The 24428-nt window shown below is 41.5% G+C and overlaps 1 protein-coding gene across 7 annotated transcripts in view; it reads right to left on the bottom strand.

The window, feature by feature from the left end:
- LOC111721722 (kalirin-like) overlaps window positions 1-24428 on the bottom strand; it is a 122317-nt gene that overhangs the window by 77669 nt on the left and 20220 nt on the right. For 4 of the 7 annotated variants that reach the window (XM_012808440.2, XM_023516323.1, XM_023516325.1 and 1 more), the window contains exons 2-3: window positions 1753-2036; window positions 67-171 (exon numbers count right to left, since the gene is read on the bottom strand). In XM_012808440.2, coding sequence (XP_012663894.1) covers window positions 67-171; window positions 1753-2036 — 389 coding nt within the window. The remainder of the gene's footprint in view (window positions 1-66; window positions 172-1752; window positions 2037-24428) is intronic. The other 3 variants (XM_023516327.1, XM_023516326.1, XM_023516328.1) reach the window with 1 other exon arrangement.

Genomic DNA, 24428 nt, shown 5'->3' on the forward strand with positions numbered 1-24428 from the left:
TCATACACATATAAAAACAAATAAACATGCATTTCTCTTTCAGGTAAAGGAGTCAAGAAATTCTACCATTTCATCCTGTGTGGGGTCATTGTCAAAAATCTTCATAGGCGGAGGGAGAGGAGTGTGTGATTCTTCATCTGGCTCATCTTCACCCCAACCTTTCTTGCTCTTCTAGAACAAAAGAGCAGCATCAGTTACTGGTTCACAAAGCTAAAATATCAATGGTTCTGGACTTGACATTGGGAAAAAAAAAAGTATAAGAGGAAGGTTCCTCTCTCAGCACACCTCTCTTTTCAGCTGCAGTTTCCTCCTCTGTAATATGGACACACCTGCTCATCTCAAAGAAGAGTAAGGTACAAAATGGTTACAGTCTGGAACCACTGACCAAAGAGGGGATGAGCACACACACCAAACAACAAAAACAATGTGTATTGCTGATTAGACAGGAAATGAGAAAGCTGGGAGTAGTCAGAGAGAACCTAACTTTTAAATTGTTGTAGGGCTATTAACCGCAATCCAAATGTCACTGGGCTCTACTGCCATTTCTCAGAGGGAGAAATGACAGATAGCATAAAATTATAACATGAGGGAATCTGGTTACACATCAGGAAGGATTTCTTAGCCACATCAGTGACCAGAGTGACTAGTTTGCCAGATAAAACAGGTATCTCATTTCCCTAACCAAAACATGCCCACTGTATTTTGATCGTAGACTCTCAGCTTCAGAAGTCATCCAGCCCAGCCTCCCAGCTAACCGGGGGACCTCTCTGACTGTGCTATGAGGTCACACAGCCTCTCAACCCTTCCAGTGTGGGTGATTATTAGTTCTCATGAAAGGTCATTTCATCACTGGTTAACTCTCCATTAAAATTTTGCTTTAAGTTGAAACTGCCAATTGTAACTCTTGTCTGTTAATCATAGTTCTCTGGAGAACCTGGAATTGTCTACTCCTTTTTAGAAATGGCACCACTCAAGCTACTTGTAAACAGCTGCAATCCCTAAGAATGGCCTTCTAGTTTCTTTAAACAGGTCTGGCCAGTTATGGTGTTATATATGGTTCTCAGCAGAGGCAGGGAACTAGTGACTAGCTGACTCCCCTTAGGCCTAGGCTCCTATCTCCAAATCTGGCAAAATAGTTTCTGTCTACTCATGGTAGGTGTCCAACCTATGGCCTGAGGGCCTCATGCTGAGTTTTTGAGGGTTTTTTTTTTTTTTTCCTTATCTGTGGTGGAGGCTATCACAAAAAGTATGAATGGATCTTTTTTTGCTAATAGCTTTCCTCAGTGTTTCTGTATTTAATATGTGGTCCAAGACAACTCTTATTCCTCCAATGTGCAGCAGAGGAAAAAGAAGAGGTTGGACACCCCTGGACCATTGTATGTTCTAGGGACAGTCAGTCTCTGAATTTGTCACAAATCAGATGGGCCAAGGTTTTGAGAATAAGAAGAACTCAAATCACCTAGGCCCCCACTGCTGGGGACTAGAAACTCCCTAGTTCAGGCATCCTCAAACTACGGCCTGCGGGCCACATGCAGCCTGCCTAGGACATTTATCTGGCCTGCTGGGTGTTTTTGCTGCCGCTGCCTGTCCTGCTTAGCAGCCAACTCATCCCAGGGCCTGCAGTCTGGCCCTCCAACGGTCTGAGGGACGGTGAACTGGTCCCCTGTTTAAAAAGTTTGAGGACTCCTGGCCTAGTTCACCATGCTGTGGAAGGAGGCACGACAGGGTCCCCTCTGGCCCGTGCTTAAGTACCTCATCAGCGCTGTCTCCCTGAGGGGTTGTCTCATCCCCAGGCTTGGGAGATCCCAGGTCGAAGCTCTTCCGACCATCTCGTACTTTCTTCTGCTTTTTGATGTTCCCGTCTGTTTTCCCACTGTTGAGCCGACGCACAGGACTTGTCAGCCACTTTTTAAGGGTGTTGGTGGAGCGCTTGGGACCAGGAGAACTGTGGATAGAATTCAGAGAGGGCTGGGCCTGCAGATTGGCCACTGACTCGGACTTGCCTCCGTTTTCACTTGAGGAATGAGAGTATGCATCTGAGGAAAAAGAACAGACAGACATGACTGTGTCAGAGACCATTAAGGCAGGCTGCCAACCCAGGCATAAGACAGCTCCATCCTTAGGAAGCCAGACACAAGGCAGAATGTCAAGGCCAGTTGCAGACCCCGGCCAAGGGAACCCTCTCCAGAACAGTAGTTAAGAGTCAACACTCACTCAAGTTTTAATATGTGAGGCACCATTCCAGGTGCTATGGATACTGGAGTGTGCAGAAGACAAAGACCCCTGCTTTTATGGAGTTCATATTGTAGTGGAAAACCTATAACAGACTATAATGATAACAAAATCAGTAAAATGAAAAGTATGACAGATGGTGGGAAGTGCTATGTCAAAACATGAAGTAGGGGCCAGATGTAGTGGCTCTTGTCTGTAATCCTAGCACTCTGGGAGGCTGAGGCAGGAGGATCGCTTGAGCTCAGAAGTTTGAGACCAGCCTAAGCAAGAGTAAGACCCCATCTCTAAAAAAAATAATAATAATAAAGTAGGGAAAGAAATTAGGAAATGCTGGAGTAGAAATAGGGGCTGCAAATTGAACAGCTGGTCGGGGCTCATGACACACATGTGAGCAAAGCCCTAGGAGTGGTAATGAGAAAACCACATAGCCATCTGGCAAAGGGCTTTTCAGGCAAGCAAAAGAAGAGCCAAGTCCTGAGATAAGACCTGGGGGTTGTGTCTGGCAGGGCTTGAGTGAAGTAAGCAAGGGGAAGAGCAGTAAGAAAGGAGTCAGAAAAGCAGCCATGTGCTGGGCCATTGAGGGCATGGCGAGCCCGTGTCATGCTTTTACCTTGGAGCGAAAATCTATTGAAAGACTCTGAACCATAATGACACAATCTGACTTACACTTCAGAGAGTCATTCTGATTTCTACATTGAGGATAAGGGAAATAGGAGACTGGCTGAGGCTACTGGACAATTCTAGGTGAGGGATGTTGCTGGCTTAGAGCAGGTGGTACCAGTGGTTGTTAGGCATGAATGGGTTCTGGATATGTTTTGATGGTAGGGGCAATAGGATTTGCTGACAGACCATGCATGCGATATGAAGAAAGAGGAGTCAGGAGTAACTCAGGTCTTTGTCTTGAACCATTAGGTTGGAGTTCCTGAGATGCAGAGGACCATGGGAAAAGTGGAATTGGGGGTGGGAAAATAGGAGTTCAGTTTTAGACATCTTAGTGGTGTCCATTAGATATGTGAGTGGAGAAGTTGAAGAGCAGCTTGATATCAAGCCTGGCACTCAAGAGGAGAAAGTGCTGGTGAGCTGGAGCTAAATGAGGAGGTGTCAGTGTAGAGCCAGAGTTGGAAGTTAGGAAGCTGGATGAGATCACCAAGGGGCTACGGATAAATAGGAAGTCCCAGAACTAAGCCAGAGGAGAGTGATGAGATGACAAGGAAGTGGCCGGTGAGGCAGGAAGAAACCAGGAAGTGGGGTGTCCTGGAGGCTAAGTGCTGAAGACGTCTCATGGAGGAGGGAGGAATCGGCTGTGCCAAAGGCAACTTGATAGGTCAAGAGGGCTGACCTTAGAATTAAGGCTTAAACTTAGCAATGGGGAAGTCTGTGATAATTTTGAAAAAAGCAGCTGTTGTGGGATGGAGAGGGCCAAAGCCTGATTAGAGAGGGTGCAGGGGAATGGGAGAACAACAAAGGTATACAGGAGGAATAGTATTAGCTGTCAAGAGAGTTCTTTTTTTTTTTTAGAGACAGAATCTCACTTGGTAGGGTGCTGTGGTGTCATAGCTCACAGCAACCTCCAGCTCTTGGGCTTAGGTGATTCTCTTGCCTCAGCCTCCCGAGTAGCTGGGACTACAGGTGCCCCCAACAACACCCGGCTATTTTTTGTTGCAGTTTGGCTGGGGCCGGGTTTGAACCTGCCACCCTCAGTATATGGGGCTGACGCCCTACTCACTGAGCCACAGGTGCCGCCCTGAGTTTGTTTTGTTTCTTAAATGGAAGAAATCAACATAATGTTTGTAAGCTATATGCCATTTACTATTTTCAGTGTTATAATGCTCTTGCAATAGCTTGAGGATTTGAACATGAACTATCTTATTTCATTCTCAGGACAAGTGCTTGAGGTAGGTTCTATTATTATCCTTGTTTTACGGTTTATAGAAGCTGAAACTGTAACTTAACAGTCACATACCAATGGGGGTACCTTTGCTTTCACATGTCCCTGACGCCCTCCATTGGTATGTGAAGAAACTCGTCAGCTTGCCTAAAGACATACAGCTCAGAGAGGCAGAGTGAGATCTGAACTCGAGACAGACAGCTCTGAGCATGACACTACACTACACTACACTATATGAGCCACATGAAGCTCTCCAGGCTCCCTCTGAATGTGGGATGAAGGATGAGGCTGGAGGAAGAGCAGGTCCAGGGAAGCCACATTGTTTTGATAGAATAGAGGGACTAGGAAAAGCACAGGGCATATGTGGTCATGCAAGAAAAGCACATCAGGCAACCTTATTTAATTTCCCCCAAATCCTTGAGCTCATTAAACTCTGAGGAGGCTGGGCATGGTGACTATTGCCTATAATCCTAGTACTTTGGGAGGATGAGGTAGGGGGATCACTTGGGGCCAGTTCAAGACCACCCCGAGCAATATAATGTAAGTTCTCCATCTCTACAAAAAAATAGAAAAATTGGGCAGATATGGTGGTGTACACCTGTAGTCCCAGCTATTAGAGATGTTGAGGTGGGAGAATTCCTTGAGCACATGAGTTAAAAGCTGCACTGAACTATGATCGCACCACTGCACTCCAACCCAGGGTGACAGAGTAAGACTCTATCTCAAAACCAAACCAAACCCTGAGGAGATCAACATTAGAATACACCGATCTTGGCTTTGTAGAATAGCTTTGAGCTTTTCAAAAGAAGCCCTTCAAGTCCATTTTAGATGTCTTCCTAGCTCCTGTTGCTCAGGGATGCTATTCCTGGTTCTATTGGCACTGAGAAAGGTAGGGGTCCCAAGGCTTCCAAAAGCAACAGAGGAGACTCAGCAAGACACTAAGCAAGAATTAGTAAATACAACTACGCATGGAGTGCATAGTAGGTGATCTGTTCTAAAGACACACAGCAGATTTTATTTTCATAGACCTCTTATTTAGCTGCACACAGATATTAACCACATTAGAAAGGGGTAGAGAGAGAAAAAATATGAAAAAATTAAGGTAAATTCCCAAGGCAGGTATGGCTTCTAGAAGATAAGTAAGCAGAGTCCAGAGGGGGGTCAGATCCGGGTAGGCAGGATGCTCTGAAAAGGTGTATGAAGGAGATGCATCTGAATAGAAGAGGGAAGAAATCCCCAAAGGGGAAGACAGCAGGAAAGGCAGAGAGGCAGGAAAACTGAAAAACCCTCTATCTCACCCCTCCCCTGGGAGGCCCCGATAGCACCAGTTTGCATACTGATATTTAAACCAAACACATGACTAGGTAGGTAAATTTAAACAATCACCAGCTTTTCATGGCTTTTCACACCTACTCGAAGACTGAGTCACCTTTACCTATAATGACTTTGCCCTCGACTAGAAGTCTAATCTGGCCTAGGGGACTCCCTGGCTTATACACGGTTTAAGTTCTGAAAAAAAAAAGGGTAAGTCAATCAATCTTGCTAATAGAGAGCTGCCTCTAGCTTTTACAACTGGCGGATCTCATGGACACCAAGCTCAGTCTTCCTGACCTGTAATCCCGCTCGATTAAGGTTCCTTAGATATTGCTAGGGCTTTGTGAAGACTTTGGAAAACAACAGCAGAATATTTGTATTGAGAAGCACAAAAAGTGAGCTCTGAAAACTCCCTGGTATGAAGAATAACTTACAAGGTTGCACTATTCAGGGAATATTTTGAGATCGGCTAACTCGGTTGGCATCCCTTTAAGGACAAAATTGTAATCTTATCTCAGAAAATTCCTTGCTGGCTGTGGTCTTGGGTGTGTTGACATTATTTCTGAGCTGTTTGGTATGGGTCAAACTTCTGTTCTCAGAGGCCTGGGTGATAAACATCTCCAGAGCCCTGGGAGGGCTGCTCTGCTATCTTCTGTTGATAAGCTTACAGTAGCTTTTCATTCACCAGGTCCCTGTGATGCCATGTGGCTCTACTGAATTCAAGCCTCCCAAACTTAGATTTATCTGCTGGCTCATATTATGTCAACAGTACTACAAACATAACCATATTAACTATTCTGTAAATGTCTTAAGGCAAGACAGATGACTCTAAAATTTTTGTTCCCCAGCAAAATATAGCATGGTTTTGAGACTCACACGTGCAAGTTTTGAAGGACAATTCTTCTTCCCCTGTTGTGATCTGCTTCTGCTTTTGTGCTTTCTGTGCAAATCAATGGCAAGTGTGCAAAGTATAAATTAAAAATCCAGAGTGTTCTCAATTTTTTTTTTCAAGTTTATTCTATGTAGACAAATGGAGCCATTCAACCATGGCCCAAATCCAAGTGTTGGAAGTAATACAATTCAATATCTTTCCAGAGATAACAGTTAAGTGACTGATTTGGAACAGGACAACCATAATACTGTTTTGTCATCATTTGATCCCAAGTCCAGGTAGGTGTTATTTATTATGATTCCTACCTTACGATTCATACAATGAAAGTGTTTCAGGAAACTGAGATTCATGGTAAGTGGCAGAGGCAAGACTTAAACCCGGACTGGATCCCACTGCACATATATATATTTAATCTTATTTCTACATCTATGTTCATTCCATGTATTTCTTTAGTCTTTCCAATTATTGTAAAAAGGAGCATCAAATTGAGAAATCTATTCAACATTTCAAACATAAATTTATATGTAATTCATATGAATTACAAAAATTTCTGCTGAAGACAATCTCAGAGTTTTCCTCACTAATTTTATAAATAAGACAATGATGATTTACATATGGGAAAGCCCCTGTCACAAGTTAGTAACAAAACTAGTACTACTCCTCTCCTCAAACTCCTGAGCTCTCTAAACCAGTGCATTTTCTTTGGCTCTGAGGCTTAGAAACTGCCCTTAATAGGCCTGGTGTGGTAGCTCACACCTGTAATTCCAGTATTCTGGGAAGCCGAGGTGGGTGGATCATTGCTTGAGTTTGCTCATGAATTCAAAACCAGCCTCAGCAAGAGTGAGATCTTGCGTCTAAAAAATAGCTGGGTGTTGTAGCAGGCACCTGTAATTCCAGCTGTTTGAGAGGCTGAGGTAAGAGGATCACTTGAGCTCAAGAGTTTGAGGTTGCTGTGAGCTATGATGCCACAGCACTCCACTGGGGGCAAGAAAGTGAGACTCTGTCTCAAAAACAAAAAACAAAAAACAAAAAACAAAAAAAATAGGAAAGAAAAAGAAAAAAGAAACTGCATTTAAGACCAATAACTCTTTTTAAGTAAATGGGAAGGCAAATGTATCCCTGGACACACTGTAAGTTATAAAGATCCCCTAATGTTTTTGTATGTATAATTTGCTTTCTAGAATTAAAAAACAAAAATTGCTTTCTGAGACTAATTTTACTATGACATATTTTAAAGATACGGAATGTAGAAAAAATTTCACATTCCTGTACCCACCACCTAGATATTATAAGTATACATTTTTTTTCCATATTTGTTTTAGCTTCTTAAAGTAAATGATTACAGATATAGTTGAAGGCTCTTTTTTTTTTTGCCCATTTCCAATACCACTCTTCACTTGCCCTTCCCACAGTTAAATTCTCTTCTGAAGTTAGTGTGCATCTTTCTTATCCACACTGTTAGATGTTTACTTTATATGCAAATAGAGTATAATTTTATCTTTTGTATTTTATGCAATTATCATAATGTAGCTGCATTTCTGCAACTTGTTTAATTTGAGATTTATCCATGTTATTTCCACGTAGATCTAGTTCATTCATTTTAATTGTTCAATAGTATTCTTTAATGAATTAATTAATTTTTTTGAGATAGAGCCTCACTCTGCTGCCCTGAATAGAGTGCCCTGGCATCATAGCTCACAGCAACCTCCAACTCGGGCTTAAGTGATCCTCTTGTCTCAGCCTCCCAAGTAGCTGAGACTATAGGCCCCACCACAATGCCCACCTATTTTTGAGTGACAGGTGTCTTGCTCTTGCTTAGGCTGGACTTGAACTCCTGAGCCCAAGCAATCTCCCTGCCTCAGCCTCCCAGAGTGCTAGGATTACAGTTGTGAGCCACTGCACTGGGTCAGTATTATTTTATTTTAATTTATTATTATTTTTATTTATTTATTTATTTATTTTGAGACAGAGCCTCAAGCTATTGCCCTGGGTAGAGTGCCATGGCATCACAGCTCACAGCAACCTCCAACTCCTGGGCTCAAGCGATTCTCTTGCCTCAGCCTCCCAAGTAGCTGGGACTACAGGTGCCCGCCACAATGCCTGGCTATTTTTAGGTTGCAGCTGTCATTGTTGTTTGGCAGGCCCAGGCTGGATTTGAACCTGCCAGCTCAGGTATATGTGGCTGGCGCCTTAGCCACTTGAGCCACAGGCGCCGAGCCTTTATTATTATTATTATTATTATTATTAGAGACAGAGTGTCACTTTGTCACCCTTGGTAGAGTGCTGTGGTGTCACAGCTCACAACAACCTCCAGCTCTTGGGCTTAGGTGATTTTCTTGCCACAGCCTCCCAAGTAGCTGGGACTAAAGGTGCCTGCCCCAAAGCCCGGCTATTTTTTTGTTACAGCTTGGCCAGGGCTGTGTTCGAACCTACTACCCTCAATATATGACGCCAGTGCCCTACTCATTGAGCCACAGGCGCTGCCCTATTATTTTTTTTAAATTTCAGAATATTATAGGAGTATACACATTTTGGTTACACAGTTTGTTGTATACATTTCAGGTCTAAGTTATAATTGTGCCCTCACCTATAACAGTGATTCTCAATCTTCCTAATGCCGCGAATCTTTAATACAGTCCAAAGGGGTCACGACCCACAGGTTGAGAACTGCTGATGTAGAATATGTGCTGTATGGTAGTCTTTCATAGGATATATTATGGGTTTATAATACCTCTTCTTAACAATGAATATTTGGACATATGGGGATCTATCTATCTACATGTATATACATGCACATGTGCACACACACGAGTCTATACATGAAAACTGTACAGGTCTATTTGCATATGTGTGAGAATTCTAGGCTAGTGCTTGCCAAAATATCGGTGGTAAAGAACTTGTTTTACTTATTTTTAATCTGTTTGGACCAATCCTTTTATAAAAATACAAAGTCACACTCCTGGATGTTGTAGAAATGTCAAATTGCTATAAAACAATTTGATAATTGTTTTATAATTTATCATTTAATAACTTAAATGATATAAAACAATCTCATTTTTTGTGCTTATCTCACTGTGGGATGGACACAAATGGTTTGCAAACCTTCCCTGTCTGCTGATTACACTGAGTAGCACTGCTGTCAACTCCAAAGCATGAATCTCAAGGTGGAATGGCCCATGCCCACCAATGAGGAGCTGGATGACCCTGGATCAGTTACGCAACCTCTCAGTTTCCCCATCAGTAGTCTTAGAGCCCACCTCATATGGTTGTTGCCAGAATTAAGAAGTTAGTATCTACAAAGTGCTACAACAGGACTTTGTTGTAGAAGCATAAGAAGTACCATCTAAACATATAGGTGAAAAAAAGTCAATAAAACCATAAAACCTCCCCTAATTTGATGACTTATTTTATTCTGTACTTTCCTTCATTTATCTGTGTGTTTTTCTATAGTCCAGACTAGATACTTTAAGGCCATTTTTAGCTCCAAAGTCCTGTGTCTCATGAAAGCAAAGACTTTATGCAACCATTTGCCACCCTACATCATCCCCCCTGCACCTCCTACCCTTGTGAATAATAATAGCTTTCTAACCACTTCTAGAACCAAAGTCTAAAATCTCTTCCTAGAATAAGGTAGCCACATCCTTTGGCTACTAGGCAATTGTTCCCTCTTTCACCATTTGGAAATTGAAAAAGCACAGGTTACTCCCTGATGATGACACATGTCTTATCTCCAGGGGTAACTCTCAGATGGGCATTTCCGATGGATTTTATGACTAGGCAATTGAACAACTGTTGAGATCATCCTGGAGTTAGAATAAATATCAATGTTATTAGACTTTGTCTTGGAGCAAAGACTCAGTGATTTTAGGTCTTTTAACCATAATATAGTTGTTTCCCTGTATCTGTGGAGGTTATGTTCCAAGATCCCAATAGATGCCTAAAACTACAGATAGTACCAAACCCTATACATACACTATGTTTTTTCCTATACAAACATGCCTAAGATAAAGCTTAATTTATAAATTAGGCACAGTAAAAGATTAACAATAATCAATAATAAAATATGGTGATTATAATAGTGTGCCGGTATCACTACTCTTGTGCTAAGGGCTACTTGAACACAAGCTTTGTGATCTCACAACCGGAAAGCTACTAAATAACATTGACAGGCAGCTTATACAGCGCAGATACGCTGGACAAAGGGATGATTCACATCCTCAGTGGGATGGAGGGGGACACTGCAGGATTTCATCACACTACTCAGAATAGCGCTTAATTTAAAACTTAATTGTTCATAACCAGTCCATTGTGTATGTCAAACATGGTCCTTCTTTTGCTTGGGGAGCCTTTCATTAGCAACCAAAAGCAAGCTACCTGTGCAAACATGAGCAGTAACTCAATATACCAGAAATTTGTAATATATAACTCATTTAGAAATTTCATTTTAATAGTTTCTTATTTAAAAGTTTTAAACCATACTTATTTCACTTTTACATTACACCTAAAAAATTACTTTTACCCTTTTTGGTCTAGGCTAAAAATTGCAAAACTATTCTGAAAGCAGAATATGTCACACAGAGTCATCCTAAATTTAGGATCTGGCCAATGTTTTACAGCTGCATCCACTGGACTGTCATCCACTACTTCTCTGATCACAAAATACTGAGTTAGCTTCACCTCTACTGATCTTAAAGTGAGTTGAAAGTAAAGGACTAGACCTCCTAAACAGAAAGAGAAGACAGTTATATTAGTTTTGTGTGTTCCTGGGGTTTATTATCCCCAAAGACCAGGAATAGTAACCTTGAAGGGGCTAGACAGGGAATCTAGAGAGTGTGCACATGTGTGGGTAGCATCCACAGCTTCTGTAACTGTGAGTGTCCCAGATACATAACTCACTAAGCTGGCCCTCCATGGTCTAAGCTGGCTTGCATATCACAGCTCAAAAATAGGGAACTTGTTTTCAATCAATTCTTCAGCAGGTCAGTGATGGTATCCAACCACACCTCAAAGGCATGTCTCCTACAGATCATGTAATTACTAAAATATACGAGGTCTAGTTGTTCTTTATTAACTATACTCATTTTATCTAGATTGTCAAGGGGTTCATAAAATGCTCCCCTGGTATTCACCATAACACCATATTGGTAACTGATTCCGATGGCTGAAACCAGAAGAAATCATAAAAGGTTCCTAATATACACTAGCAATTTACAGACGAGACCTTTAACCTCCTGTTATTTTGTCTAACTTTGCATCCAATGACACAGGAATAATTGTAAACATATCATTATGCCTTCCATGGCTTGAGCTGCATAAGGTGAATGCATGTCAATTCTGTCTGTAGAGATAATGAACTCAAATATTCCTGCTCTTCTTTGGATTTCTAGAAACAATTTACATGATATAAAAATTAAAGACGTATCATATATACTTTTTTCGCACTGGAAATCACACATCTAGAGAAGGGCGTATGATGAAGAGGCCCAGGGCAAAAACTTTGGCAGTAATAAACAGATAAATCAGGTTTGTTTGTAATCAACAGCATGAGACCCATGGTTAGTATTAACGTGCTCTGCCTGGCGTAGGATACTCTGACAGGTCCTTTAGCAGAATACAAGCTCCAGGTTGCATATTTGGCTGAAATCCTGAGACTATGCACTGCCAGTTCCTGGCATAACTGGCTTTCCAGAAAACTATCTGGTTGGCTGACTTGGTGCACAGGTCAGTTGGTGCTGGAGAGTAAAGAAATCTGCTATGGTGACAGCAATAGGAAATGGGGGAGGATGAGAAACACTGTTTCTTGACACTAGGAAACTTGTTGTCCTTGCAATTACTCCTTCCACAACTTCTAGTCTTGGCAGACACATCTCGGCTCAGAATATTTCTTTTCCCATCTCTTAGTCACACTCAAGTCTCAAAAGCATAGTGTAAGCGCCAGCCTCCTACTTATTACGCCATAGCTTTTATATCTAGTTTAGGAATCTTTTCTGCAATGAGTCCTTTACCAACCCATCTTTCCTTACATCACCACTTTACTCAGACTTAACTTTGTGTTTTGGCAAATTTTGTACAACTAAATCTTTATGGATTTAGAACATCAGCATCTATTTTTCCCATTAAACTAAAAGTACAAAAGCAAGGACCACTCTGAACCTTGCAAGTTCTTAGTCTTGGGCTCTATTTTTAGCTCAGTTCTGCTAATTGGCCCCCTTTCCTCATACTTCTGTTGCTGTCATGGCAGAGTATGCACAGAGATCTGAGCCACAGAAATGATTCCAAATCCAGTGACGTTCACACAAGACAGGAATCCTTTTCATCTTCAGAGTGGATTAGGACATTACCCTTAATAGGATGATCTCCAATAGACAAAAAAGTTCTCCACAGGGTGAGAGTCAGCACCTCTGACTTCAGCATGGATGAACTCTCCTGAATTCTGTTCTAATGCAGTGTAGATCCCCTCAGCTACTGCAGGCTCCTCAGTGCCATCTCCCTACTACCCTGCCCGAGGCCCATGCTTTCATGATTATCAGGAGGTCACTGGAAAGCAGATTGTTAAATGATAAAATTCTAAACTGCTTGTCTTCAGGATCTCAGTTTACCCTGTGTAATCTTTTCTCTGAGCCAGAAATGGAGGGAGGAGAGCCCTCAAAGGGCACCAAGCTCCATGCCTTGTTCAAGATAAGCAGGTTTTTAAAACATAAGGCTACTGCTCTGATATACTGCCATACTGACTCGCTAGTTGTCTTTGGAAATTAAGGACTAGAAAATTCTCTCTACTTTCCACTAGTAGTGGATTTGGAAGCTTGACAAGTAAGATCAGGCAAAAGTCCATGAAAAATAGATTAGCTGCTCTTTAGGAGTAAATATTCTAGAAATTCTTTCTTTTCTTTTCTTTTTTTTGAAACAGAGCCTTACGCTGCTGCCCTGGGTAGAGTGCTGTGGCATCACAGCTCACAGCAACCTCCACTTAAGCCCAACCTCCTGGGCTTAAGTGATTCTCTTGCCTTAGCCTCCCAAGTAGCTGGGACTATAGGTGCTCACCACAACGCCCGGCTATTTTTTGATTGTAGTTGTCATTGTTTGGTGGGCCTGGGCTGGATTGGAACTCGCCAGCTCTGGTATATGTGGCTGGCACCTTAGTCACTTGAGCTATTGGCTCTCAGCCTAGAAATTATTTCAATCCACACATTCAACTCATTCTTCTAGAATTTGCCACAGAGGGAACACACATTTCTTCCAAACTATGGAGTAAAAAACTTCCCCCAAAGACTTCTGAATTGCTCAAAAGATAACCATCAAAAGAATATGGTGAGACTGGGCATGGTGGCACATGCTTGTATTCCTCGCATTTGAAGAGGCCAAGGTAGGAGGATCACTTGAGCTCAGGAGTTCCAGTCAAGCCTGAGCAAAGTGAGACCTCCAACTCTACTGGAAAAAAAAATTGAAAAATTAGATAGGCATTATTGCAGGTGTCTGTAGTCCCAGCTACTCTGGAGGTAGAGGCAGGAAGATCGCTTCAGCCCAGAAGTTTGAGGTTGTTGTGGACTAGGCTGATGCCACTGTACCCTGGGGCAACAGAATGAGACTCTGTCTAAAAAAAGAAAAGACTATGGGGGCAGTGCCTGTGGCTCAAAGGTGTAGGGCACTGGCCTCATATGCTGGAGGTGGCAGGTTCAAACCCAGCCCCAGCCAAAAACACATGGGTCACTGTGAAAGTTCTAAGACAGACTGTGTTATAGTCCATTACAGTGTCCTTTCTGATTCACCTGTGCAAGTTTCAACTTGCTCGGTCGGCTTATCAGTATTGCTGAGAGGGCTTCATTTGCTTCTATTCATGTGGATTTTATGTTTCTTGATTTTGCTTATCTCATAATGATTCATGTACTATAAAACCAAAATACGAAATTTTTATTGTAAAAAAATGGCTATTATAAGCAATTGTACAAAAAAAAAAAATACAACCCTCACTATGAGATACCACTTTACATTCACTGGGATGGCTATTATCGAAAAGTCACGAGATAACAAATGGTGAAGGTATGGAGAAAAGGGAACCCTGTACATTGTTTTTGGTGGGAATATAGGTTGATTGGGGCAGCCATTATGAAAAACAGTATGAAGGTTCCTAAAGAAATTAAAAATGTAACTACCATATGACCCAGCAATCCCTCCTCTGGGTATAAACCCAAAGAAAGGGAAATTACTACCTTGTAAAGATATCTGCACTCCTAATTTCACAGCAGTAATATTTACAATAACCTAGATATGGAAATAATCTTAAGTGTCCATCAACAAAGCAATGGATGAGGTTGCTGTAAGCTATGATGCCACAGTACGCTATCTAGCCTGGGTGACAAAGTGAGACTCTGTTTCAAATAAATTAAATGAAGAAAGAAACAATTTTTTTTTTTTTTAGAAACAGAGTCTTACTCTGTCACCCTTGGTAGAGTGCCATGGCATCATAGCTCATAGCAACCTCCAGCTCTTGGGTCTAGGCGATTCTCTTGCCTTAGACTCCCAAGTAGCTGGACTACAGGTGCCCGCCACAATGCCTAGCTATTTTTTGTTGTAATTTGGCCGGGGTTGGGTTTGAACCTGCTTCCCTCAGTATATGGGGCTGGCGCCCTATTTACTGAGCCACAGGCACCACCGAATAAAATTGTAATGTAGTTGGGATTTCTGCTAAGATTTTCCTCTGTTCTTGCCACACACACAGACACACACACAAAAAGGGTAACTATGTGAGATAATGGATATGTTAATTTCCTTCCTTATAGTAAACTTTTTTATTATCTACATATGTATACTATATCATGGTATAAGTCTTAATATACACAATAAAATTTATTTAAAAACAAACAGGAAATGGTTTTTATTTTCAAGTGATAGGGCAATAAAACTTAGTGAATAATTTAGGAACTGAGATTGCCTGAAATCTGCGTTTATAAAGATACCATGAGCACAAGGAAGGTTGTATAACTATAATATGTGGTACCCACCAAAGTCAATTTCCTTCTGGCTTTGTCTCTCCATATCCACCCAAGCACCATCCCTGGTAGGTAAGCCAAATTTCCCTGCAAAATGGGGCCATTCCTGAGTGCAGGGTATATCTTAGGCCTTCAAACAAGCCCTAAGTGAGCTCTCTAAATCACTGTTCACCCTCTTAACTTACATAGTAACATTTTTCCATTTTCTTTTTATTGATATATGGTATGAACATAACCAAGTTCAACCCTAATATTACTAAAAAAATTTCAGAGTAGCACTAAACAAATAACTGTACCCTACTGGATACTTTCTCACAGAATGACCAAGGTTAACTTTCAGTTCTTGTCTCCTACCAGTAGATTTTTCATTCACAAAGATTTCTGAACAATATTTTCTTTCTATTCCTACTGCCACTGCCCTAATTCAGATATTATAAATCTGCTTGCTGTAACTATGTAACAGCCTTCAAATTGATCTCTCTACAACTAGTGTTTTTGTCTTATCCATTTGACACCCCTCTTCTACCAGAGCAATTGTATCACTTTGTTCAAGCCACAGCTCAAATTTCATCAATAAAACCTAATTTGTCAACCTGCTATTTATTTAAGCTGCTTCACAGTCAGGTCTGAGCTCACCTTACCAGCTCTCTAAGCTTTCACTCTTTGATAATTCAAGGGTTTCAAACTGTGGTCTCTAGGCCAGCAGTATTAGTATCATCTGGGAACTTGTTAGAAATGCAAGTTCCTGGGCCCCACTCCAAAGCTAGTGGATCAGAAACTATGCAGGTGGCTCAGCACCTTACTTTTTTTTTTTTTTTTTTTTTGCAGTTTTTGGCCAGGGCTGGGTTTGAACTTGCCACCTCTGGCATATGGGGCCGGTGCGCTACTCCTTGAACCACAGGCGCCGCCCAGCAACTTACATTTTAATAAACCTTCAAGTAATTTGGATGCATGCCAAAGTCTGGAAACCACTATTCTAGACCAGCCCTTCACTACATTCTACTTGCTCGGTTAAGTACACCAACCCCTTGTATACTTCATTTCTCATACACACTTCAGTCTCTCTCCTTTGAAGCTTGCCTAGGACTTCCTAGACAACCAAGCCCAGCATGTTCTCCTTTTTTTCTGAGAGTGCCTATTGTACCATTTATCTGGCACTGATAAATGCCCACTCATATATTCTACCTCCCTAAGGGAAGTCCTTGAGGACAGAGATATTCTCCATCTTTGTGTTCCTGGCAGAATTTTTTGGTCATTAGTTGTCATGATGAATGGCTGAGGACAAAAAACCAAAAAGCAAACAAACAAACAAACAAAAAAGATAAATCATTGGTGTCTGACTATTTTTAGGCCCAGAGACCTCTGAGAAAAAGTTAGTGTACTCATCTCTTAAAATACACACCATGAGTATCAATCACAGCTAGTGTTTCCTGTGTTTTTTAAAGATGTTCTAAGTGCTACCCAGGCAATTAAGAAGGGTTAAACCAAGTTACCTATTTCTTTATTGCAAGACTTCTCAGAACTTTTAATATGCTAATGATTATGACCCCAGAGGAAACACAGCATTTACCAAACTTCATTGATTATATCCCCACAGCACAGCAGTCAAGTCAAACTCACAACCTGTCACTCTGAATGCCAAAGTAGGAGATAAGTTACAGTCCAGTCTAGTTATTTTTGGTGTCTATGCTATCACATTAAAGTCTACCCAGAAGCCAGTGGGAAGCCTGACCTGCATTCAACTTACAGCATGCCCTTCAGTAGTAACCTTAACCAAAAAGCTGAGGGGGAAGTTAAGCAGGGTTACTCTGGAAAGGTTAAGACTGTTAATTAAGTGCTACTTAACTGAAAATGCTGCAATGGAAATTCTCCTGGGGAACCTGAGGGAGGAAGAAAGAAGAGGAAACTCCATATCTGGAGAAAGTAACAGGTGGCTGGAGGTCAAAGACTGCTTGTTTTCAGTGCCCTTTTTTGGTAAACTGCATTTCTTCATGTGGGATGAGAGAGAAAGCTTGAAGGTCAGAGGGGTGTCCCATTGCGCCCTGTGAATGCTTATCTAAGAATTGTCTTGGGCCACATATTAAATACATAAACACTAACAGAAGCAGATGAGCAAAAAAAAAAAAAAAAAGTCCATGAGTAATTTTTGTGATATCCACCACCATAGATAAGCATTTATGGCCAGCAAGGCCGCAACTGGAAGTCCCTGGTGGAGTCTTTTGGAATTATGTGATGTAAGACTCTGCAGTCTTTATCCGGCCCTGCTTTTCACACCTGTGCCAAATGGGTTTTCTTCTAAGTTCTCACTACCTCAGGAAAAAGGCAGCAGATAAACAAGATTGAGTTTAGTCTGAGACAAAGCTCAATGTCTCATCCTACATCTCTCAACTCTGAGCTCTTCACATAAAAGTGCCCCTCTGGTTCTCCTCCTCTGGCCTCCTTGCACAGAGGGTGCAGGTGGCTAGGAAAGTCCACTGCCTGGCCCACCTGGGGACAGGATTCACAGGCCACCTGTTTCTTCAAACTTTTTATTTTGACATAATTCTATTTGAGAAAAGTTATAAGACTAATGCAAAGAAATCCTACATACTCTTTGCACAGAAACCTCAATCATTTTACTACTTGCTTTTTTCTCGCCATCTTTCTCAACTGAGAATAAGTTACAGAGAAGATTCCACTTTATTCCCAATACTCACAAGTATATTTCCCTAAAACAAGGATATTCTCCTACACAACCACAGTACTATAAGCAAACCTGAAATTTAACGTTGATACTCTGTTCAAATGTTGCCAATTATTCTAATAATGTCCTTTAAAAAAACCCCCATCTTTCATGATTTACATATAATTTACGAATACAGGGTAGCCATGTTGTAGTGTCCCACAATTTGGGTTTGCCACATGTTTCCTTATGATTAAATTTAGGATATATATTTTTCGTAGGAACATCCCCCAAATGATATATCATATTGGGAGGCATATAATATCAATTTGGTTTGACTATAGTGATATTTACTTTGATCACCTTATGTCTCTTACTGGCAAAGTATTTTAATCCACCAAAGTAAAACTGAATACTCATTTAGTCCCGGTGTTTTCAAATTATATAATTTGGCTTGCCTAACCTGGGACATATACATGATAAATTAGCTGTAAATAAAGTTTGAACATAATTCTTGTGTAAAATGCTCAATTCTATTCATGAAATAATGTCCCAATCACAAATATGAGGGAATAATTTTCCATTCCACTGAAAACAGACCAAGCAATGTGGTGCTTACACTAAAGGCTAGAACTAGATTTTGTTATAAAAGCTGTGCTTTAATATGCCATTTAAAGTTGATTTTGCCTTTGTGGGCATACAAAAACCCATTCAAGTTCAAGTTCCCACACGAAACACTCATTCCTAAATGAAGATTCTAAAAGCTTGGCTGAGGTCAGATTTGTATTTAACCCATGAGTCTCTTCTTTAGATCTTGAAATTGTCACTGAAAATGGTGTTGGAAATTTGGGAGAGGCCTACAATTCTCATAAATTTTATCAGTGTTACTGATAAATACAGAAAGATTGTCATGACAAAGAACACTGGTTATTCTTGAGTCTTGAATGTGGGAGATGAACAGCTGGGGAGGCCACAGGCTGAAGAATAGAAATAGAATTCCAAGATACTGGTGGACATGAGGCATTTCCAGTCTTATTAAGTCAAATCTAACAGTGTTAAAGGTGGGAGAAATGGCAAGTATGTGATGAGACACTAGAGCAGGGAGAACTTAGAAGCTCAAAAGTTGGCTTCTAGTTCAGAAAACATTGAATTAGGTTACCTAACTGTTCCAGCAATAATAAGCCTTGGGGACCAAAGAGCTGGGTAGAGTGGTTGGAATGGGAAGATACCACAAGACCCCAGGAACAATTCCATTGTTTTCCATTATAACACGTAGGTTGTTTGTATAATTGAAACTAGAAATTTTCTTTAGCAAGAATCCCATCCTTAGGGCAGGCAAGACAAAGCTGATACCTTGCCCTGCAGCCATGAGCCAATTCCAGAGACTTACTAGCAGTATTTTAAATTTTCTTCAAACAGTAAAAACATTCAAAGTATTCACTAGGCTGCTTAGTACTTGTTCACCTAGGGCAAGGGTCAAACCTCAGATGACTTCAAAGACCAACAGTTAAGGTAAACATGAGAAGCTGAATATTGGACAACCAGGAGAGGTGTGGCCTGTGTCAAAATGAAGAGTGTAAGCCTGTTAAAAACATTCATATTCTTTATTTTTTTCTTGAGATGGTGTCTCACTCTGTCACTGCAGCTAAGAGTGAAATGGGTCACAGGTCACACCAACCTCAAACTCCTAGGTTCAAGCCATCCTCCCACCTCAGCCTCCTGAATAGCTGAGACTTGACACCTGGCTAATTTTTCTATTTTTTTGTAGAGACATGGTCTTAGTCTTGCTCAGGATGCTCTCAAACTTCTGGCCTCAACCAATCCTCCTTCCTAAGCCCCCCAAAGTGCTAGGATTACAGGCATGAGCCATCACACCTGGTCCATATTCATATTTGTTTAAAAGGTTTTATTCTGTTACCAAATACTATACATCTTGGCCCAAAGGCTGAAGAGCTACTACCTAGCCTTACCTGTCCAATGGTGGCAAGGCCATCTCCTTTTTATTATAGCTAGAATCTGCAGTTTTATGATCAGCATTGATTAGGATTGAATACCATCTAGTACTACAGAGATCCTGCAGATACTCTTTGCAGAGCAAATACACAATTAGACCATTTCCAGCTCCTTTCCCCCAGAAGCCTGCTTAGATCATTCCACACCATAATGCCTCCTTTATTACTTGAGTGCTGGGCCCCATAGGCTCAATTTACATGACATTTTATTACATGATTATTCATTCATTCAATAAATCTGTGATAAGTGCCTTATATGTGCCTGGTGCTGTCCCTGACACTGAGCTATAGCAGTACAGATGACAAAGTCCCTGACAGGAGGATGCTGTCATTCTAGTTTGGATGGGGGGGGGGCGGGTAGCATCAGATAATAAACCAATAAATGGGTAAGAAAATTTTCCAGTGGTGGTGAATAGTATTTAGAGAATTAAATTGCCTAATGGGCTGGAAAGGGCCTGGATGAGTCCTATAGAATGAATATTAGGTGACAGTCTCTTCTGGGAAGTGACATTTAAGCTGAGACCTGAATAATAAGAAGAAACCTACCATGTAAAGATAGGGATAGGGATTTTAACATGGAAAGAGACTGCACAGATCCTAAGGCAGAAATGAGTTTGGGATATTCTAGTTACCTGAAGGAAGTTCTTGTGGCTGGAGCATAGTTGATGGACAGAAGGACAGGAATAGGAGGAAAGGTAGGCAGGGATTAGACCTAGAGCCTTGCAGGACGTAGCAGGGGGTTGGAACTTTATCCCAAAGGCAACGGGCAGGCATTAGAGTGCTTTAAAGGGGGTTGGGGTGTAGCATAGGTGATGAAATAGGATGCGCTTTAATTGGCAATCTTTAATTTCTGACTGTCCTAGTTGGAGAGCCAGAGAAAAGTCTCCTGAACTAGAACCACCTTTTTACCAAGGATCATCTTGCTTTCTGGTAAAGAGTAAAAGATACCAGGAGAAACATTCTACTAAACATGGATGAAAGGAAGGATCAGGATATTCATATCTAGCCTCTGGACAAAACACTCCATATTCAGTTCATGCATACCTGAGTGTCAGTCACCTTATCTCAGTTCTTTTTGCTCTGGTCTAAGGCATGTTGATACAGCTCTTGGGACATTAGCAATAAGATATGCTCCCCCTTCTGACCATATTTATCTCTCTACCTATAAGTCCTTTCCCTGACCCTACAGAGCTCTTTCCCTCTCTTGTTGCAGGTGGTAACTGAAACGCTGCCTTCCCAGCATAGCCTTCCATTACTACTCTACTTAAAACTGCAACACCAACCTCTTCATGCTGCCACTGTTACGTTCTCTGTAGCACTTATCATCTTCTAGTGAACTGTTTTAAACATGTGTTTTTATTTCCTATATTCTTCTCTTTGGTATCTGGGTCTTGTTCCCAGAGGGATAGCCCCACCCAGGGTTAGCTAATACCTAGAGATATATCACACTTTTTATATGCAAACCCACCAAACCAGAGCCCCTACCTTACCCCCAATCACCTTATCAGGCTTTCAATTTGGGGCCAAATATCTACCTGCCCTAATTACCACAAGGCCAGGTACCAAACAATTAGGGACAGTCCCTTATACTCCAAAGCCCTCTGAAATTATTCAAATTAGCCAGTTAAAAACCTGTTTACACTGTCTCGCCTCTTAAAAGACTTGAGTCCACTAGTTCCTTTACTCTTTCTGCCTAGTCCCAACCTCAGTGGTTTCTTCTATGGCCTAGTATGGGATGTCCCTTCCTCTAGGGGAACTGTGAGCAATAAATTATCTTTTCAGTGGCAATCATCTCCTGATCTGTTGGCATTTACTGAATCTCAGAATTTTCTGTTAATATACTATGCTTTAAAATACCTACTATAAAGTTTACTATTTATTTATCCTACTTCCCTTAATAAAATGTTAGCTCATGGAGGGCAGACACTTTTTTTGCCTATTTTTGTTTACTTTTGGGTTTCTAATAACTTTAGTTCTAAGATTGACACAGAACTAAAAACTCAACAAACATGTGTTGGGGAAAAATATTTCATAGCAAGTGCTCAATAAATATATACTAAATATTAAATGAATAAAAAGGGTATCAAGGCTCAGTACCTGTAGCTCAGCTGCTAGGGAGCCAGCCACATACACCAGAGTTGGCGGGTTCGAACCCAGCCCGGGCCAACTAAAACAACAATGACAACAACAACAACAACAACAAAAATAACCGGGCGTTGTGGCTGGTGCCTGTAGTCCCAGGTACTTGGGAGGCTAAGGCAAGAGAATCGATTAAGCCCAAGATTTGGAGGTTGCTGTGAGCTGTGATGACACAGAACTCTTCTGAGGGTAACATAGTGAGACTCTGTCTTTTTTTTTTTTTTTTTTAAAGGATATCAAGGTATCTGTTCACATGTGCATGGAAGGGTATGGAAGTCATCTCGAGTGAGGTGACCTCGAGATTTGAGTTGCACTTCTACCTCTTGACCTTTCTGAATCTCAGTTTACTTATCCATAAAATAAGGGTAACTCCCACCTATCTCTGAGATAACCATATTTACATAAAGCAACAGTGAAAGGTTATTACATGATAATAAATAGCAATGACAATGACTAATGAATAACAATAAACAGTACTATATTGTAACACAGCAATGCCCACAGGGCCTCATGCCTGCAAGACAGCCAGCCCTACCCTCAGCATCAGACTGCAGTGCTTTGAGTCATCCAGTGGAAAGGCCTCCCACTCTCATTTTCCTTCCTAAGATAGCAGCAAGGGAGACTGCACATCCTTCCTCTGAGTATTTGTGACCCTGTATTCTCTTTTATAACCTGCTGCTCCTCATCTGTCCCAAATGCAGATGCAGCCTACCAACGAGTGCAGACACACATTACACTCACAGGCATGTACAGGTGTGAACACAGGGGTTGCATGACATAGTTAAGACTGCCACAAGCTCGGGTCAGAGACCCCAGAATTATCAGGCTCATATGAAAGAGGGGATTTATCTGGTTTCTAACATTTCCCCTCATTTCTTATTCCAAAGTTAGGAAGTACTTCTAAGTATAAATTAAAATACTTAGACGAACAAGAGGACTTAAAAAAAAGTCAAGATTTCAAGTGTAACACATAATTATAATTATTATAGAAAAAAACTGATGAAAACGAAAAGTTTCTGGCCGGGTGCAGTGGCTCACACCTGTAATCCTAGCACTCTGGGAAGCCAAGGTGGGTGGATTGCCTGAGCTCAGGAGTTCAAGACCAGCCTGAGCCAGAATGAGACCCCATCTCTAAAAATAGCCCAGTGTTGTGGCAGGCACCTGCAGTCCCAGCTATTTGGGAGGCTGAGGCAAGAGGATCACTTGAGTGAAGAGTTTGAGGTTGCTGTGAGCTATGTATGACACCAGGGCACTCTTACCGAGGGTGACAAAGTAAGACTGTCTCAAAACAAAAACAAAACCGGTTTCTGTATTTCTACTGTCTTGTGATAGCTGAACTGCAGACCTTTAACACTTTAGAACATTTACTGAATCTTTGAATGTGTGCATGTGGATGTAAAGCAGGGTATTATTGAATGAATGAACCAAAACTTGAGCCCAGATGACCCATCTTCAGCCCACTGACCCTTTGGCTAAGTTTCAGGGCTCCAAACTGCCTGACTGCTGCTTAGGTATATTTCATGGTACCATCAGTGCTGGGCCCAGGCTCCTAACCTAAGAGGTGAGTACAGCACAGTAAAAAGAGCTCTGGGCCACACCGAGAACCCACATGTGATTTCCAACTTTACTGCCAACCTGCTGCATGATCTTAGGCAACACTCAATCTTGCTGAGTTGCAATTTACTTATCTATCAAATGGAAGAACAACTCTAGATTGCCCTTACCAGCCCTTTCACCTTCAAACCCCAGAGATACAGAAGATTCAAACATGTATTCTAAGCAGACTTTGAGATGCCATTACTGCAGGGGAGGGACAGATTGCAAACCTTGTTCTTTGGTCCCAGCTCTCAGGGACACCAGAAGAGAAGGCAGTTTCCAGGAGCCAGAGTCAGAAGTTGAGTTGGCAAGAAGCAAAAACATAGGGTCCACTGATTATTAGGAGAGAAAGCAAGAAAGCGGGCAGGGCAATGTATGGTTTCAGTTGTCCTCCAGCACCTAGTTTTTGGGTTCTTGGGCCTCAGCTCAGCTGCCCTTTATTTGCCACCACTCTTACCAGGCAGACAAGTATGAGCTCCATTTCCAGATATCTGTTTCTAGTGGCCCTTGAGAAACCTACCATCCACTCTAGAGCCTTAAAGTGTGTAGACTTATCATACACATTTAAAGGTTTCAGGAAAGACTACAAATTTGTTTTTTTTTTTTTTCTTTTTTGAGACAGAGCCTCAAGCTGTCCCCCTGGGTAGAGTGCCGTGGCATTACAGCTCACAGCAACCTCCAACTCCTGGGCTCAAGCGAGTCTCCT

The sequence above is a fragment of the Otolemur garnettii genome, unplaced genomic scaffold (genome assembly GCF_000181295.1).
Source record: "Otolemur garnettii isolate 467f Iridium unplaced genomic scaffold, OtoGar3 scaffold00089, whole genome shotgun sequence".
Classification (NCBI taxonomy): Eukaryota; Metazoa; Chordata; class Mammalia; order Primates; family Galagidae; genus Otolemur; species Otolemur garnettii.